The sequence below is a fragment of the Oculina patagonica genome, chromosome 4, assembly GCF_052425735.1.
Source record: "Oculina patagonica isolate OP01 chromosome 4, crgOcupat, whole genome shotgun sequence".
Taxonomy (NCBI): domain Eukaryota; kingdom Metazoa; phylum Cnidaria; class Anthozoa; order Scleractinia; family Oculinidae; genus Oculina; species Oculina patagonica.
In genome coordinates, this window is record NC_135761.1 from 39,664,451 (window position 1) to 39,682,289 (window position 17,839).

The 17,839-nt window shown below is 40.3% G+C and overlaps 1 protein-coding gene across 1 annotated transcript; it reads right to left on the bottom strand.

The window, feature by feature from the left end:
* Window positions 1–4,907: 4,907 nt before the first annotated feature.
* Window positions 4,908–14,726, bottom strand: LOC144647878 (uncharacterized). The gene is made up of 5 exons (XM_078507568.1): window positions 14,424–14,726; window positions 6,290–6,352; window positions 5,811–5,847; window positions 5,424–5,456; window positions 4,908–5,059 (listed from the first exon to the last, which is right to left on the bottom strand). Exons 1-5 carry the CDS (start codon window positions 14,490–14,492, stop codon window positions 4,908–4,910), a joined length of 354 nt encoding a protein of 117 aa, XP_078363694.1. The 5' UTR covers window positions 14,493–14,726.
* Between the last annotated feature and the right edge of the window lie 3,113 nt (window positions 14,727–17,839).

Sequence of the window (17,839 nt, forward strand, 5' to 3'; positions counted from 1 at the left end):
GTAGTACCTTTTGAAGTTTCCAGGAGGTGTGAAACGTAGCTACATATATGGCCACATCCCAACGAACTTTTGCACTAATACCATGCTTGCAGGTTTGTGTAATTTGTGCGAAGATTATGGGTATGCAACTTTTAAAGATCTTGTACAGAAGGCGAGAGCTGATTGTCAGCAAGAAACAAGAGCCCAAGAGCTTATTAGTGCGATTGCCAAAACAATTGATGTTCTTCAACATTACCTGAAGACAAAATTTTCACATGTGCTTACCATTGCTCTGTGACTGACAAGTAAATTTTCACGAGTGGGACAGTTAGACTTCACAGGCATGACGAACAAAAACAAAGAGCCTTTTTGTAAGTCTCTGTATGCATTTTGCTCACACTTTCCTATTGGTGACAAATCGGAATATAGAATGAGATTTTCACGCGTAAAATGAACCAAAACAAAGAAAAAAAAGAAAGATTCAAAGTTCACAAAGACCTTGCCGACTACAATCATATCAAATAAGGGAGAAATGTTTCGAAAACGCTCCGAGTACTTGCTTCAGCTTTACGAAGGAAGCTCCAGCTAAAATGGATACGTCCTCTATTGTGTGGATTTACGTTTTTTAATTTTTAAGTCTAAATGACCTGGCCAGAGATGCTAGAGTTTATGTTGCATGGTGGTCCACAATAAGGAGGAATCTACTGATGGAGCGAGAATGGGAAGACCTGAATCTTTCTTGAAGTATTGTATCGGTTCTTACCAAGAAGAGTGTTCATATACCTAACAGTACTAAATTTGGCCTCAACACAAGTCACAAGCTGGCATTTTCTTCAAATTGCAAGGTCCGCAATAAGCTTATAAACAATGAATATTTCAAATTGCCCCAACATCAGCCAAATCACATTTTTCAAGCCAGGGAAAGTATACGAGACCTTCAGCACATTGCCATTTCCGGAAATACTCAGTTTACGATTCTGACCGTCTCTCGCCTGTGCTCATGCCCAAATATTGCTTTTAGTGAAGCACATGGAATACTGCTAAGCCCTGAAGATTTATTATTTTTGTGGAAAACTTTTGAGCTGGTTGCAAGTGGCGAAATTCAATTGGAAACGGATGATGGCTATTGTTGATTACTCGTGATAAACACGTTCGAACAGGAACTTTTCATGCCTAAGTAATCTTTAGAGCGAGGAAAGTGACAAACATTGTTATTCTCTTTTTTCATTCTTTTACTTAAAGCTGATTTCCATTCCGTACTGCACAGACTCAGGGTTTGTTTTCATTTTTGTTTTGAATTCATTGAAACCTTACACTTCAGTAATACCGTACATGAAGTTTTTTAGTCTGCCATTACGGTTCGTTTCATACAAGAATTCCCAATGAGCTGAAACGTCGGTTTGAAATAGCGTTGAGGTTCTTCTACTCATTATTATTGTTTTGCAAGGATATCTGGCATAAATAATGAGGAAAAGGGTAAGTTTGTCACAGAATTTTTTTTGCTAGTAAACATTCCTTCGTGTGAGACTCACATAAACATTGCAGGCAGAGATTGCACAGTACAGACTGGAAATCATCTTTAAAACATTCATGTTGCTGTTTGGAAGGTGGTGATTGCCTTGACGAACTCTTTGATGGCAGGCGGGACAACTTTTTCTCATATAAACACTTTGGCTAGCCTTAACGGGACAACTCATGGTGTGTCATGTATTTTCTAAATTTCAGAAAAGCAAAAGAAACTCGCCAAAGCCCACACTGCTGATCAAATAAATGAAAGAAACTCAAATGAAGAAAGATATCTGGGGATTTTGAATATTACAAAGCTTTATGAATAATCAAGGAGGAACAACTTTGACTGGGCTAGCTAGCAGGGACAACTTTTTCTCATATATACCCTTCAAGTTGCCTCGATTGGTTGGGAGGGTTGTCTCGGGTACCCGTGACCATATAATATAAATAGGGCCTTAGACAAGCCCGTTTTTAGTGTTCTATCACTGCTTACACCACCAATGTTTAGAAAATCTTTCAGTACAAACCTGGACACGTTTTACAAAATATGAACAAGTCGAGACCATTTTAAGCATTACTGAAGGCCCTATCCCCCACCCGGGGGCAAGGAACTGAGAAGAAGTTTGAAAGCCCACATTTTCTGGTTGGTGCATTAGTCTGCTGCGGGTTTATGCTACTAACAAGTTGTGGGGGTTTCAACTAGAGTTTTTATTGGTCTAAACATTTTTTTTTGTCTTTTTATTTAGACTAGAACCGAGGAAAATGTCAGAAGTTGACCAGTTGAGGCAGGAAATGGAAAATACAGAAGAGGCAAATTCGCTGCCAGGAAGTGGTACTGCTCCCAATTCAAATGAACATGAACTGAGCAAGAAAGTAGAAGATAAACAGATGGCAGAATTGAATGGAGAGATTGGGCACTTTCTCAACAAAGGTACCCAGTTTGTACTCATGACCAATTTATCGGTGCTATGTACTAGATATGTCACTGAAAATGCAGAATCTGGGAGCTCTGAAGGATTCCTGTACCATGTCATACCAAAGACAACCTTTGTCAATGGTGAAGAGGACAATCCTGCAAAAAAATGTTAGCTAAAGGGGCGGATGCTACCATGGTCGTTTATATTTTGATTTTTTTACTTTTCAAAAACATTCCAGAGTCGAGCAAAGTGGTCAGAAGAATAAATATCAGCAAAATGTTTAGAACAACAAAGAAGCGTTAGTTGTAGAAGCATTGAGTTTAGAATGAAAGCTTAGAGAGTAATCACAAGCATTATATTTAATAATGTAATCAAAGTCAACAAATGCAGCATTCAAAATCTAAAAGCACAATTCAATGTGCAACCCTACGCTGTTTGAGAAAATCTAATGGGGTCAAATGATTGTTGAGGAAGTAAAAAAGCACACTTCAAACAGGATGATTTTGTGTCCAAAATTTTTAGGTCAGCTGTCTGTTCTACTTGGCTCCTTTTCTGAATAACTCGTATAATATTCGTTATTTCACAGAATCTTTGGTATCGTTATCTTCCTAGGCATAATATCTACAGTGCTGTCGGGTTTTTACCATTGTCAAAGCTAAACGCGCGACGCCAACTAAGTTGTGGTACAAAACAACAAACACAAATAGAAAAAACAAGATGGCCGCCATGATACCTGCACTTTCGATCCGAGCCGCGCATATAAAAGCCCCGATTTTTTTCATTTTTATCACTTTTTCCAGCGTTCTCGCAGGGCGAAGCTCTCTCCGTTCGCACACTCACTTTTGCGCCAAAAGTTTAGGCCGTACGTGGAAAACGTCTGTTTAGTCAGTTTCAACTGTTTTTTCAGTCTTTTCCATTTTTCACGTCTTTTTGACGTTGTTCTTGTCTTTAATATTTTTTTCTGTCTTTTTCGTTGCAGTTCTACCGTAGTGTGCTCAACAGTTCTTTTAGGAGCTCAGTACCCTTAGAAGCTTCAATTGGTAAGCAAAGTTGTTCTTCAAGTCGTTTTGTCTGCTTTTGAGCGATGCAAACTTGTTTTAACCCCCGTTTCTGTTTTAATTGCAGATTTCCAGTGCATTACTTGGCCTGATACAGTTCTTTTAGAACTCCGTGTCAAGTGTTGCAGTGTTCAAGCCATTATCCAAAAACAGTTCTTTTAAGAACTCAGTCCTCTTACCAGCGTAAATTGGTAAGCTAAGTTGTTTTTCACGTCTTTTTGTCTGCTTTTCACCGCTCCAAGTTGTTTTTAACCTTCGTTTCTGTTTTAATTGCAGACTTCCAGTGTAGCCTGTTTCAGTTCTTGTAAGAACTCCGTGCTTATACGCCAGTCACCGTTGTTGTGTTCCCGCCAATTACAAAAACAGTTCTTTTAGGAACTCAGCTTTCAACTTCTTTGTCAAAGGTAAGCGTCGTTTCTGAACACACTTTTCCTCGCGTTTTACGTCCATTCTTTGCTTTTCAACGGTCAAACCATTTGTTAATGCTTTTTTTCTCTTTTCAACCGCAGTGTTACAACAGTTCTCTTCAGAGCTACATTTTCCCGCCGATTGAAGCTACTTAAAGCAAGCTCCAAACGGGATTGTAAGTATGCAATTTTATGTACCGGTATCTTTATAAGGCCGCACACGCGAACGGTGACTCAGTTATGTTTTGATCTGCATGTCCGTCACGCTAGTAGCGTCACTGTGGCCTTGCATTACTCAATTAAATCGGCTAACCTGATTGGTCTATGCAAAAAAATGCCAAAGAAAATCTCGACATAGCAGCATTTTTCACGTTGTTTTCCCGATGCCACAGCCTTCCCCCTCACAGCCAAATTTCAGCATTGTTCTATGTGCTAATCAAAAGTTAAAACAGAGAACTGTAAACAGCTTGACCTTCATGCGATGCTTTTTTGGATTTTGTGATCAGAGCTGTGTTTTCTGTCTTATCGATAGTGTTGTCATTTTCGTCATTTAGTCTATTGTTACAAATGTAAGGCATTATACGCCAATAAAAGTTCATGTTATGCCCTTCAAGAGTGGCTGTTCCTGTCCTCAACACGAGTAGTGGGGATTTGGAAATATTGACCTTATCAGCCTGTTTGCAGTGACTTACCAAAAAGGAAAATTGTGTGGTATCAGGAAATGGAGTCTTTCTGGGCACAAGGAGCAAAAACGAAAAATATGCCTTTGTAGGGAAAGAATTTACCTCGAAACGATTCCTTGAATGTCAAGATCTCACCCATGTGAACACAGAAGGCTTTACAAGAAGTTGCCACTGAAATGTTTCTCGTGATTATACAGAATCGACTTGTTTTGGACATGCATCTCTTCTAAGAACTTTTTTACAACAATGGCTATGCGACACAATGACTTAAAAATACCAGCTTGTGTGGGGATTGCAAAACAAGTGCTGTTTATAGCTTAATCGTCTTTTCGATTCTTGAGATGCAGAAGCATTTCACACAACGAATAGTTCAACATACTCATTATAGCTAAGAGCATAGTGAGATTCTGTTTTTATCAAAGGCCTTTTGCGATTGTCTGATTGTTTATCTTTACAGGTCACTGTAATGTAGACAGATGACTGTGATGAGGTTATGGCTTGCAGCTCTGTACCAATAACTTGCATAAACCAGTTTATTTGTAAAATCAACTAATGCATTGGGGTAGCGTAGTTTTGAAAACATGGTACCTAACTTTTAATTAGAACTTTCAAGTTTTCTATTGTTTTACTTTTTACTTTGAGTACTATGCCCATTATCACACAATAAAAGTTAATTATTTATTATGATTTATTTATTATAGGACACACAAAATATTTTTTATTGTTTTACGCCTTATATATTCTTGTTGAGTAGGTCCGAAATGTTGTCTGCTTTCATAGTTCTTAAAACGAGTTTTAAAAGTTGTTGCCATTTCATTTTGATGACAAATATCTTATACTGTAAAATGCAAAATTAATAATTATTCTCACCTTTACAGAAATCAGGAGAACGTTGCGTGGTGCCTGTAGAAAAAGAAAACCGATTAACTGCTGAATCAAACAAGGTACAAATTGAACACACCACATCACATCTGTTCAAAATATCATTATTTAAAAAAAATATTAATAATTAATGAAGGGAATACAAAAGAAAATTAATGTTTAAGGCATGTCTTTATGTCTGATAAAGACATGAAAGAATTATCTCTGAGATTTTGAAGCCATTCAATGACCTTGCAGTTCAGTCATGCTTTATTAAGTTAAGTCCAATAAACTGGAACTGCCTCCTGTTTCAAATGTGATAAAGCACCCTTTAATGTAAATCAGCAGTGAGAAATAAATTGTATAATATACACTGAATATAGAATTTATTGTTACCTTGATTTATAGAAATCTGGAAAACAAACTGTGAAGACTGTAGAAAAAGAAAGACAACTTACTGAAGAATCAAGCAAGGTACAGTTGATACAGTACAAACCTGCAAGTATAAGAACCTATTGTTTTTCAGATAATTTAACCCAAACAGGTTCTTCTAGAGGCATCAAACTTGGTCAAATGAACAATCCTACCGAGATCTTTCCTAAGGGGGTGTCAGATTATTGATTAATTACAATTTGAAACTCGCCCCAGTTCCTAGCCTTCTACACAGTCGTTCTTAGGGGCAATTGTGTTACACTCGTGGGGAGGAGTGTAACGTGATCGCCCCTAAGAACGACTGTGTGGGAGGCTACCCAGTTCCCTATGCAACCTCAAAATGGCCAATTACAGAATCAGGTAAAAAAACAATAACTTCTGCTGTTGAACAATGAAAAAACCAACATTGCACAATATAGTATAAACTGGAATGCTATACTCACTGCAGGTATATTCAACACTTTTGCAGGGTGCATGTAGTTTGACCTCAGCTGCTGCTCATTCATCTGACAGTGAAAAAACAGGAAGTGTATTGGTATGGCAGTCTTAGCATTTTTGTAATTAACATGATAAAGTAGAGAGTGAAGTTTTTATAAGTCAATGAGTCAAATATTAAATTAGAGTAACTAATAATTTTAAAATAGTGTTGCCTTTTACTAATCTAAAAAAGCCAACCACCAGCAAACTAATGTGGCACTAACTGCAAGCAAACTGAAGTTATTAACCATAATTAAGTAAGCCAGAGTGGAACTAACCACAAGCAAAACCAATCAAGTCTACCAGGAAAATTGTAATGCCAAAACAGCACTCAAACATATTACATTTAATTAACAGGAATTCAGTGAATCCTTTAATTATGATTCATGGGTTTGTGAACAAATCAAGATGTGCAAGGAAATTGAATTGTCAAGTGAGCTAGATGAGAACTACGACTCAGATGAGACATATGATTCTGACGAAACATATGATCCTGAAGTCGAGGTACTTCCACCTGTTGAAAGCTTAACTTTCTAGACTAGCCGTTTTGTACTAGAGATCGGACGTGACATTGCGTGACAAGCCGAACGTTCTAGATAAGTTGTTTTGTATTGTTTTGTAGCCCGGATGTGACATTGCACGAATTGTTGTACCCCCCTCTAGGGGTTGTAGAAATATGTGCTCGAAGAATAAATATGGAGTCCAAACATGGTGACCTGCGACGTGTTTAATCGCTAGCCTCGAGTGTTGTTTACTTTCGTCTGTCGCCAATGCCGATCGAAATGAAGACGAAACAAATTGATCAGCTGAGGAGAGCCCGCACTGGGTTGAGAGGCTGGATGAAAAGGGATTTCGACGCTGTTAGAAACATGATTGAGTCCGACTTGCCTGAAGTTACTCGAGTGGAGGAAAAACTCGATTCGATTGTTGCGAGATTGCAGAAAGCCGAGGATCTGCAGATGGAAATCGAGAAGCTCTTGGACGATGATACTCAAGTAGGAGATGAAGTGGAAGCTCAAGGACCATGGTTCGATATGGTAAGAGAACGAATTCATGATGTAAAATTATGGTTAAAGAACAGCCAAAAGCAAAATGAAAGTGCGAAGCTTGAACCCATTGCTCCATCACCAAAACATACGTCAAGTACGCCTAAAATTAAGTTGCCAAAGACTGACCTTAGGAAATTCTCGGGCGATGTGTTGGACTGGCCAGAATTTTGGGACATTTTCAGAGTAGCAATACATGATAACGTTGAAATACCTACCGTGCAGAAGTTTGTTTACTTAAAGTCCCTGCTATCTGACGAAGCCGCAGGATACATTGCAAACATCAAAACTGAAGAGGCAAACTATGAAGTCGCTGTACAACGCCTGACATCACGCTATGGCAAGGATGAAGTGCAAAAAAATCGCCTAATGACTAAACTAGCAGACATGAAACCACTTGAACAATCCAATAAAGCTATGAGAGATGCATTGGATGAGCTTTGTGCAACTGTGCGAGCGCTCGAAGTACAAGGAGTTACTACTGAACAATATGGATCCCTTTTGATGCCTTTGATCGAATCAAAACTTCCCAAGGATTGGAGATTGGTGTGGGCCCGAGAAAAAGCTGGCTTATCAAAGGAAGATGTGACATTTTCGAAGCTGCTGAACTTTTTGGAACAGGAACTGGAAATCCGAGAGAGTGCTGACCAGCCTGTTGAGGTAGAACAGCACCAGTCTATCGAAAAAGAAAAAACTTTGTTGCCAACTGCATCTGGTTTAATGGCTAAATCTGTAACCTGTACCTTTTGCAAGGGTCCACATAGTCCTAAACAGTGCTCTGTACCTATGTCGGTTGATGATCGCTTTAAGAAAGTGAAAGAAATAAGGGCTTGCTTTCGTTGTGCTCGACGTGGACACCGGATGGCTTCATGCGGTTTTCGAAAACCATGCCCGTGTGGGAGAGGATCCCATATCCCTCAGCTATGCAAGACTGGTGGAGTGAAAATTCCAGAAGTTCAAAACCCCACTCCAAGTACCAGTAACCCACCAAACCACCCAAGTTGGAATCCTGCTGCCCCTCCTTATACACCAGCTAACCAGAGTCATTTGCTACCGTCGTCTCAACCTCCAAACGCTGCTGTAATGTCTTCCGCTAAGAATGCTGACATCAAAACTGCTGGCGTGATGATGAGAACTGTGTGTGTTGTTATTGGGGATGTGGCTGTAAGAGCACTGTGTGACACTGGGGCCACTTTTACAATGATGTCTTCATTTTTGGCTGCAAATGTACCAAAGAGAGTTGTGGGCAAACGTCATTTGCGGATTGAGACACTTGGAGATGTGCTGGAAGGCGAATTCGATGTTGTTGAGGTGACTGCAAGAGGAGTAAATCTTCCAAATACCTTTACCTTCCAAGCTGTAGTGATGGATGAGTTGTCTGGTGTCTTTGAGAGGGTGGAGCCTGAGTCCTATCGAGCCCTTCAAGAGGTTAATGGTGGTTGTCCAGTCCTTGCTGATCTTGCTGGCCCTGGTACAGATAGCATTGGTATTGTGTTTGGCGAAGATTGCTATGACACCATTGTCCAAGGTATGACAGTTAAATTGAGGAACGGCCTCAAAGGAACACCAACAATTTTTGGGTGGGTCCTTCATGGTGGAAGTGGATTCATTCCATTTGCGGGTGTGGCTGCCAGAGCTCATGTCCATGCATTTCGAGCCTCTGTTCATGAACAACTTCAGAACTTTTGGACTTTGGACCACCTTGGTGTTGCACAGGAGGAGGTGTTGGAACGAGACCTTGAGCAGGAGGTAAAGAATGCTATCCAACGCGATGAATCTGGGAAGTATGTTGTGTCGTGGCCTTGGAAACCTCAAGCCCGAAAGCATTTAGCACTTAACAAGGCCCTTTGTGAAACAAGGCTTCGTCGCATGGTGAGAAAGTTGACGCCTGAAGAGTACACAGCATATGACACTCAGTTAAAAACACTCCTCGAAGAGGGTCACATTGAGCTGCTACCAGAAGCCTGCATTCCTCAGTCCTATCTTCCACATCGAGGAGTTGTTAAGCCTGATTGAGAGACAACTAAACTGCGTATTGTACACGATGCCTCAGCTAAGTCTGAAGGAGGCCTTTCTCTTAACGATGCCCTTGAGAAAGGACCAAACCTTTTACCGCTGTTGTGGGGCATACTTCTCCGTTTCAGAGTTGGCAAAGTTGGTGTTGTTGGTGATCTTGAAAAGGCATTTCTCCAGCTGTCGCTTCGTGAGGAAGACCGAAATGTTTGTTGCTTCTTGTGGCTCAACCTGCAAGGGGAGATCGAGGTGTACAGATACAAGAAGGTTTTCTTTGGTGCCAAATCCTCACCATTTCTGCTGCAAGTAGTCCTAAAACAGCATTTAGAGGGTTTCATCGGTGAATCAGAAATGGCTTCCCAACTTCTTCGCAACCTTTACATGGATGATCCGGTGAACTCAATGGAGAACACTGAGAAAGCAAGGGAGTTCTGGCATGAAGCAGTGCGTATCTTTAAAGATGGTGGCTTTAACCTGCGGAAATTTCGATCCAACGATGAAAATCTGCTCCATGAGTTTTCAGACAGCCAAGTGCAGCAACTCCACAAAGTACTTGGGGTTAGTTGGGACTTAAAATCTGATGAACTTCTTCCACTTGTTGATCTGGAAGATATGGTACCCAAGAAACTTACAAAGCGAGAAGTGTTGTCCTGCCTGTCTAAGATTTACGACCCATGTGGGCTAGTGAGCCCTGCTGTCACTCCATTGAAGATTATTGTCCAAGACTGTTGGAAAGAGAAACTTGGATGGGATGAGGAAGTTGACCCGGATTTGCGAAGGCGTATCGAAGAGGTATTGAAAGGGTTCTCAGGAGGAAACCATCTGAGAGTAAACCGATGGTTGGGAATAACTCCCTCTCAGTGCAAGTACACAAATCTGTCACTTCATGTTTTCTGTGATGCCTCCTCCAGAGCCTATGCTGCGGCAGCCTACATTCGTGTTGCAGACACAAATGGAGACGTAACAGTGAATCTTGTTGCTTCGAAATGTAGACTTGCCCCACCGAACGGAGACACGATACCTCGCCTAGAACTTCTTGGTGCCTTACTAGGAGCTCGACTTCTGAATTCACTGAGACTGGAGTACAGCGGTGTCCTTAAGATTGATGATGAATTCCTTTGGACAGATTCCAGTGTTGCTCTCTCGTGGATAAGTCAAGGACCGCGCGTGGGTGGAGTGTTTGTAGCTAACCGCGTGGAAGAGATTACTGCTGTTGGTGGAGTGTGGTCGTGGGTTCCAACAGATGAAAACCCTGCGGACTTACCTACTCGGGGTATGACGGTAGCTCATTTGTCTGGCGCGAAGATTTGGTGGAGCGGCCCGGAATGGTTGAAACGACCTGAGGCAGAATGGCCGAAGCATCCAAAGAATGACACAGATACTGCATTGCTGATGATGGCCGTAGCTGACAATCAAGAACCCAAATATGTGGAGGAAATTGTTGACCCAACCCGAATGAGCAAGTACCTTCGCACTTTGAGAAGTGTTGCCTGGATGCTACATTGGCGCAAGTCTCCTAAAAACACCCAAACTATGCTGACCTCAGAAGAGTTGCAATATGCCAAAATGGTCATCCTGAAACAAGTGCAAAGAAAGTTTTTCTGGAGGGAGTTAGAGTCACTGGAAAATGGCCAACCAGTTTACCGCCAGTCTAGTCTGCAGTCCTTACACCCGTTCTTGGAAGGAGGATTAATCAGGATGGGGGGCCGATTGCAACAAGTGGAAGCGACCTTTGAGGAACTCCATCCAGTGCTAGTTAAGAAGTGTGGTGTTGTCAACCAATTGGTGCTTCATGTTCACGAACAAATGCAACATGCTGGTACTGCGACAGTTATTTCAGAACTGAGACACCAAGGACTTTGGATCCTGCGCTCTAAGAAATCAGTCTCATCTGTGATACGGAAGTGCAGGAAATGTAGCAGGTTCTTGGCGGCTCCTGCATCTGAACAGACACCTCCTCTACCTAGGTGTCGTGTAACTTGCAAGCGTCCCTTTGAAACTACTGGCATGGATCTAGGAGGACCGTTATACCTGAAGGATAACTGCAAGGTCTGGTTCGTAGTATTTACCTGCATGTCAGTTAGAGCCATTCATTTGGAACTTGTGACGTCGTTGTCTGTAGAAGCGTTGACTCAGGCACTGCAGAGATTTATGAACAGAAGAGGTGTCCCTCAGTTGTGCATAAGTGATCATGGATCAAATTTTGTGGCGGCAGCTAAGTGGGTTAAAGAGAAGAATCTTGACATGAAGTGGCAATTTGTGGTGGAACGCGGACCTTGGTGGGGAGGAGCCTGGGAGAGGTTAGTGGGCATTGTTAAAGGCCTGCTACGTCGTTCGTTGGGCCATGATGTGTTTTCCTGGGAGGAATTAGTAACCGCTCTAACCGAGGTGGAGAAAGTCATCAACCGCCGGCCTATCACTTACTTGTGGGAGTCAAGCGATCCTGGTGGTGGTGTTCCTATCCCTTTGTGTCCTGAACAGTTCCTGTTGCCACCGCGAGAAGACTTCAAAGAAGAAGAAAGAGAACTGAACATCTCAGATGAATTTCAACGGAGAAAAAAGTGGCTTTCCTCCATGAATGACATCTGGAAGAAAGAATACCTACATCAAGTGCTGGGTTCACAGGGGGAAGTTTGGAAGACATTGCCAAATCCTTTAAAAGAAGGAGAAGTTGTCCTTGTAGCTGATGACAGAGAAAAGCGTCTAAATTGGAAGATGGGGGTTGTCCGGCAGCTGATTGTTGGCAGAGATGGAAGGTGCCGTGCTGCGACTGTCCAGGTGAAGTCGGGATTGCTAAACCGACCAATTCGCAAACTGTACAAATTGGAGCTCTGTGCTGAATCTGACAATCTCCCGCCCATTACAAGCTCACCAGAGAGTACTGAAAGAGATAATGGGATTTTAGACAGGGAGGCCGAGACGATGGAGGATGTTGATGAAGAAGCTGAACCTGAAGTCACCCTTCCACAGAGGACTCGGAGAGGGAGAGAGATTGTTCGTCCAAGTCGCTATAAGGACTGACTAAGTCGCTATTAGGACTGACTAAGTTGCTTTAAGGACTGATTAAGTCGCAACATGCTACCGCAAGTTGCAAGGTGGAGGATGTTGAAATCTTAACTTTCTAGACTAGCCGTTTTGTACTAGAGATCGGACGTGACATTGCGTGCAAGCCGAACGTTCTAGATAAGTCGTTTTGTATTGTTTTGTAGCCCGGATGTGACATTGCATGAATTGTTGTACCCCCCTCTAGGGGTTGTAGAAACATGTGCTCGAAGAATAAATATGGAGTCCAAACACCACCTGCAATCTAAAGTCATGATTATTTTCTACTTAAAGCTGTTTGGCTAACAAAAATTAATTTCTGTGGTGACTAAATGACAAAATTCCTAACTTTCCTCCAAGAGAATAGGGCCAATGTTCATGGTATAATAAGATAATTATTTGAAGCAAGCCAAAAGAATAATGAACCACACTTACATTTCCAACATTTAATTTCTGGAGTATTGTTTATTACGTACCATACCCCCAAAGTCTATATCAATAATTAGAAAATTACAAACTGTTGTTGTTCATCAATTCATGTACGCCATATAAAAAAAAGCTAAATAAAAAGAAAATGTTTATTTGTGACATAAACCTTTCTTAGAATATACCAAAAATGTAACAGCAACGGGTATCCCAATCCCAACCAACAACAGTAGATCTAAACTGACGAGAAGGCTATGACCACATATGTATCAGTGACATGACAAACCAACATTAAACTAGCTGTTTATTCACAGCCTTAATACAAGACAATATTTTTGTTTTCAGGTGGAAAAGATGACTTTCCCAGATGACTCATCAGATGAAGAGGTTAAAAAATGAATAATACTATAGCCACCCTAAAACTTTCTCCAAAAAAACAATATGGCACTTGTAATCAACAAGGAAATTCTTGTCAAGAAAATAGGAAGTTGAAAATGAATACAATTAGCACTATAATCCTAATTCCAGCACATTCAGTACACACACCCTTACTATACCGAAACTTTTACAAATCCATAGAAACATGCTGATTAAATATACTTCAAGCCTTTAAACTTTCTACATGGGAACTTTTAAAGACATTAACATGCCACCTTAATTCTTGGTCAATAAACGTTTTCTGCAACACACTTAAATGATTTTAAATGTTTTAAAAAGATATCAGTGAAAGCCAGTAGCAAGCTAGGGTTCTCAGTGGAATTCTTTTACATGATTATGAAAAATACTTTGCAGGGAGACGACAGTATCTCCATACTTAAGACAACACATGACAACACAAGCATGAAAGACTTCCAATTTCCAATTCCACCGGAAATGTTATTGGATGACCGCCCACGTGATAAAACAGTCAACAAGTTCATAAGAGACTGTGTGGCCTGCCTCCAAGCCTGCTATGGCTCTACTAACATGATCCCAGTAAAAACTCTGACAGCAGCCGCAAGAAAGATTTACGACAAAGTGCCGTTGTTGAAGGACCCAAAGCCACCATCCATTTTTTATAATGATGACAGAGAGTTCCCGTACTGGGTTAAGTATAATTCTGTGCTTATACATTGTTGAGTAGTCAATAATTATTTATAAAGTAATATTATAATTATTTGTAAAGTAATATTATAAGCTTTATTGTAATTATTGCACTTAAGCTTATACTATTACATGTACTTCACTACAACCTGGAGCAAGTTTTCAAATCTCCATTCTGGTACACAGAACATATTGTACTATTTTTTTGAATTTTCATGGTGAGAAGTTCGTGCTTTCTCGGTAACGCTGCTAAAGGCTGGCTGCCAGCTAATTTAACCGGGTTTAAATCCGGCTGAAAAATTCACATGAGAACGAAGACTTTTAGAGCTGCCAAAACAGGGAGCGTAATGGCTACAAAACTTAACTTACCTAAATCAAAAATTAAACACATTTTAAGTGCAAAAAGAAGCACTCAAAAACAGATTAGAAATCTTACAATCATTTTGATTTTTAGATTAATTAACAAGAGGAATTTTTTTTAATGACTTACCGATACATGGTATTGTTGCAGGTAGGTGAATAATTTTTCCAACCATCCCATCTTCTCCTGAGTGCTCATCTTTGTTCTCACTTGTCAAAACAGGGAACCATGCTGTTTTTAATCCGGCAAAGGATTTACAATACAAGGTATTATGTTTCGAAGGACAAGCGCAAGGCGGGCAAAATCCAGCCACAGGCAGACACCAAAGATCATGAGAAGCTTTACCAGACTCTCAGTACAGAACTGAAAAAGCGTAAAGCAAACATGGAAACGATTAAGCAAATCATTGGACTTACTTTGAATGAAAGAAGGAAGTTTATCTTGGGAATAGAAGACACTGATCCCAGTAAGCTAGTGGTAGAAAAATACCCATTTATGAACAACGAATTGGCAGTAAGTACTATTTTCTTTTATTGGTATACTGTGAATAAGAGGAATGCATAATTGCAGCACAGTAAAGGGGGGTGGTAAACCTTACTTAATGATTGACTTGCTTTTCCTTTTTAACTCGGAAAATTCCGAGTTTTGGTGATTGGGGCCGATTTCACTCCTTCCATCCTTCACTCGATTCCTGTTAACATTTAATTGGCTAATTAATTAATTAATATCAAATTGAATTATCATTAATTTTGTAAAGCGGGTAGGGGTCTTGGTAAAATGCGAACCCTATTTGTGTTACTTTTTAAGAAGTACACAAAGGCTATATATTTGTTTCTGAAGCCCCGATGCTCTCCTTGTGGTACGTATTCTTCCAGCCATAAACCCAAGCACAGAGAACTTTGCGTTAAACGCATGCGCATAAGACTCGAGGTGACAATATTGGCTCGATCACAAGAAATCTACATTTCTAAAATGCCGTCCAATATGGTAAACACCGAGACGGCTAAACGTTGTACACACGCATGCGCACAAGACTCAAGGTGATAAATATTGGTATCGATCACAAGAAATCTACATAGTTCTAAAATGTCGTCCAATGGTTAACACCAAGATGACTAAACGCGTACCATCCATGATCGAAATACGCCTTTGTAGTTTTAAGTGTCATTGTCAGAGAAAACCAGGCAACGCCAAAAGATGGGGGTCAGCCGATTCCCCTAATATTTTCAGCATTTGAAACCTATCAGATAAGATTAAGATCGGTGGCATTTAAATGATTTTCTGCCTTTTCAATCCTGAGATTGACCACCCCCCTAGTTTTTGGCACAGAAAGTGCCAAAATTCTACATAAAAAAGGCCAACTTCTCGGTACTGGAAACAGATCTTCCTTTTGCATTTCGTGCACAATTTTTTTTCTCAAGGTAAATTAACTAGTTGTTAATGTTTTGCATGCTTAAAAACAAATTTTCAGTTTAACTGTAATTTTTACCATATTTTCTAAACTAGGTAGGTAGCTTGTGCCTTGCCACAGAGTGAATTTCGTGGGTTTTCAAATTTATTTTTTTCAAAAGTGCGGTGGTTTAATTTTTATTAAAAGCCATTTTATAACAGTCCATACCCTTCTCAATCAAAAACAAGAATTTATTGATTGGCACAAGAAACTCTTTTTCCACGAATTTAGTTCAAAAATGCCTCTGATCGCTCTTATGGCCATTTTCCCGCCAAAATTAAATCACCAGATTATCACATAACATCGACAAAATTACATTTCAAAATGAAATACTTGTATTGTAATTGATTTGAAAAGAGTAGAAACTTCAGCAAATGTGTTAGAAATTGATTTCGAAATAATTATGTTAATTAAAGTTAATAGATACCGCAGGCCATGCATGAAATCATTGTGTATTTCCCGCGAAATTTAGTCGTATTATGTAAGTATTACTTGGATTTTCATAGCCTATATCTAGATTAGTTTGGTTTGTCTGAAAAGCGAGAATATAAATCTTATATATAAGGCGCTCTTAGTAGTAATGTTCCAAGGAACTAAAATAAGAAACCAGGTGACGTTATTTCTCCCGGTCGACATAACTTTTGCCAGTTTCAGTTCATGTTATCACGTTTCATACGGGACTAACGCTCTTATAAATATGAATTGTTCGTTTACTTCACAAGAATCATCTTGTATTCTTCTCGGATATAGTACAACTATTCTCCCGTTATAGATGCTTGTAAACAAGATGTTACAGTTCACTTACTAGGTCTTGGTGTGAGTGACTAGCGAGGATGCCGATCTCGAAGTTCAGCAATCACTGAGATGGAGCTCATTTTATGCAGATCAGGGCACTTTGTCTTATCAGCAGATAGAGTAGGTATGAGTATCTGTCCAAAACACTATAAGAGAAGGAACAGCCGACTGCATGCGACTGGTGACCTTGACAAATTACTTGTTGTTATCATTGCACAAGGATGAATGCAAACAGGTTAATAACCCACGCCGTGTTTGTATGACCTTTGTAATGTATGCATTACTGTCACGCTGTTTGTAATTTGGGCTCCTCTCTTTTCAGGTTCGTCTCGAATTCCTCTCATCCAAAAAGATACACAAACACGCACACAAGACCCAAGTAAGCACAGGTAGAAGTTCAGCTGAGCAATTTTTATTCCAGAATCAATAGTGATAGGAAGCGTATTTTTTCCTTATGCAATTTTGATATGACGCAAGTGTCATCGTGACGCACCCGATGTTAGCAGTTTTTTGCTATTTATTTAATGTACTCTAATTTGACCAATAATGTACCGATGAAATCCAACCTTCAACATCCACCCACCGTCATGCCCCGGGCATTTGAACTTTTGAGGTTTTGGTGGTTTAAATTAGCATCCCAAAGGGCCAAAAATCGTGTTCAAATGCCCCACCTAATGGTCAAATTTGTCGATCAAATTCTCCTACCCCCGGGAAGTAAATGGAAAAATAAGCAATGAACGAAAGTGTATTTCTTTTCAGAGTGTGATTTTACATGCAAAATATTCATTGCGGGCCCAAGAGAGGCCCGCAACCCTAATCTTGACAGTGACCAGCGGATTGCGTTTTACGCGTGCGCGCCACGTTAATGAAAAGCGAACAGAAAACGGAAGTTGAAAATTTTGTTCTTCCACTAAGAACGATCGGGATGCGAAAAATGTGTCAATCACGACAGTTTGTCGTAACACCGGAAGAGAAAATCTGTTCTCCAAGAACGATTTTCACATAAGATCTTGGCTTCTGTCACATGGAAGATTGCAAACATTACAATTTGCAGACTTGTTTTACGGTTGTTGCTTTTGCGAAAATTTGCTCTGATTGTATCACGCATAAACCACGGCAAAGCGAATGATTATTCTCGAGAAATTCGAGAAATTCGTTATAACACTGACAACATAGCGAGTTTATCGACCGGGGAAAATCACATCTCAATTCACACCGCGTGCTTGACTTCAGTTCACTAAACTGTCAATCCGACAAAAAACAACTCTGACTGGTTCGCGGCCGGTTAGCGGCAATTAAG

What these genes read in the sequence shown, in the direction of transcription:
- LOC144647878 (XM_078507568.1), bottom strand. Translation starts at nt 14,492, where the DNA reads ATGAGCACTCAGGAGAAGATGGGATGGTTGGAAAAATTATTCACCTAC. An exon ending in CCAGATTTCTATAAATCAAG is followed by an intron (nt 5,457 to 5,810) that starts GTAACAATAAAT and finishes CTTTTTCTACAG; the next exon opens with GCACCACGCAACGTTCTCCT. An exon ending in TTCTCCTGATTTCTGTAAAG is followed by an intron (nt 5,060 to 5,423) that starts GTGAGAATAATT and finishes TTATTGGTACAG; the next exon opens with AGCTGCAAGCCATAACCTCA.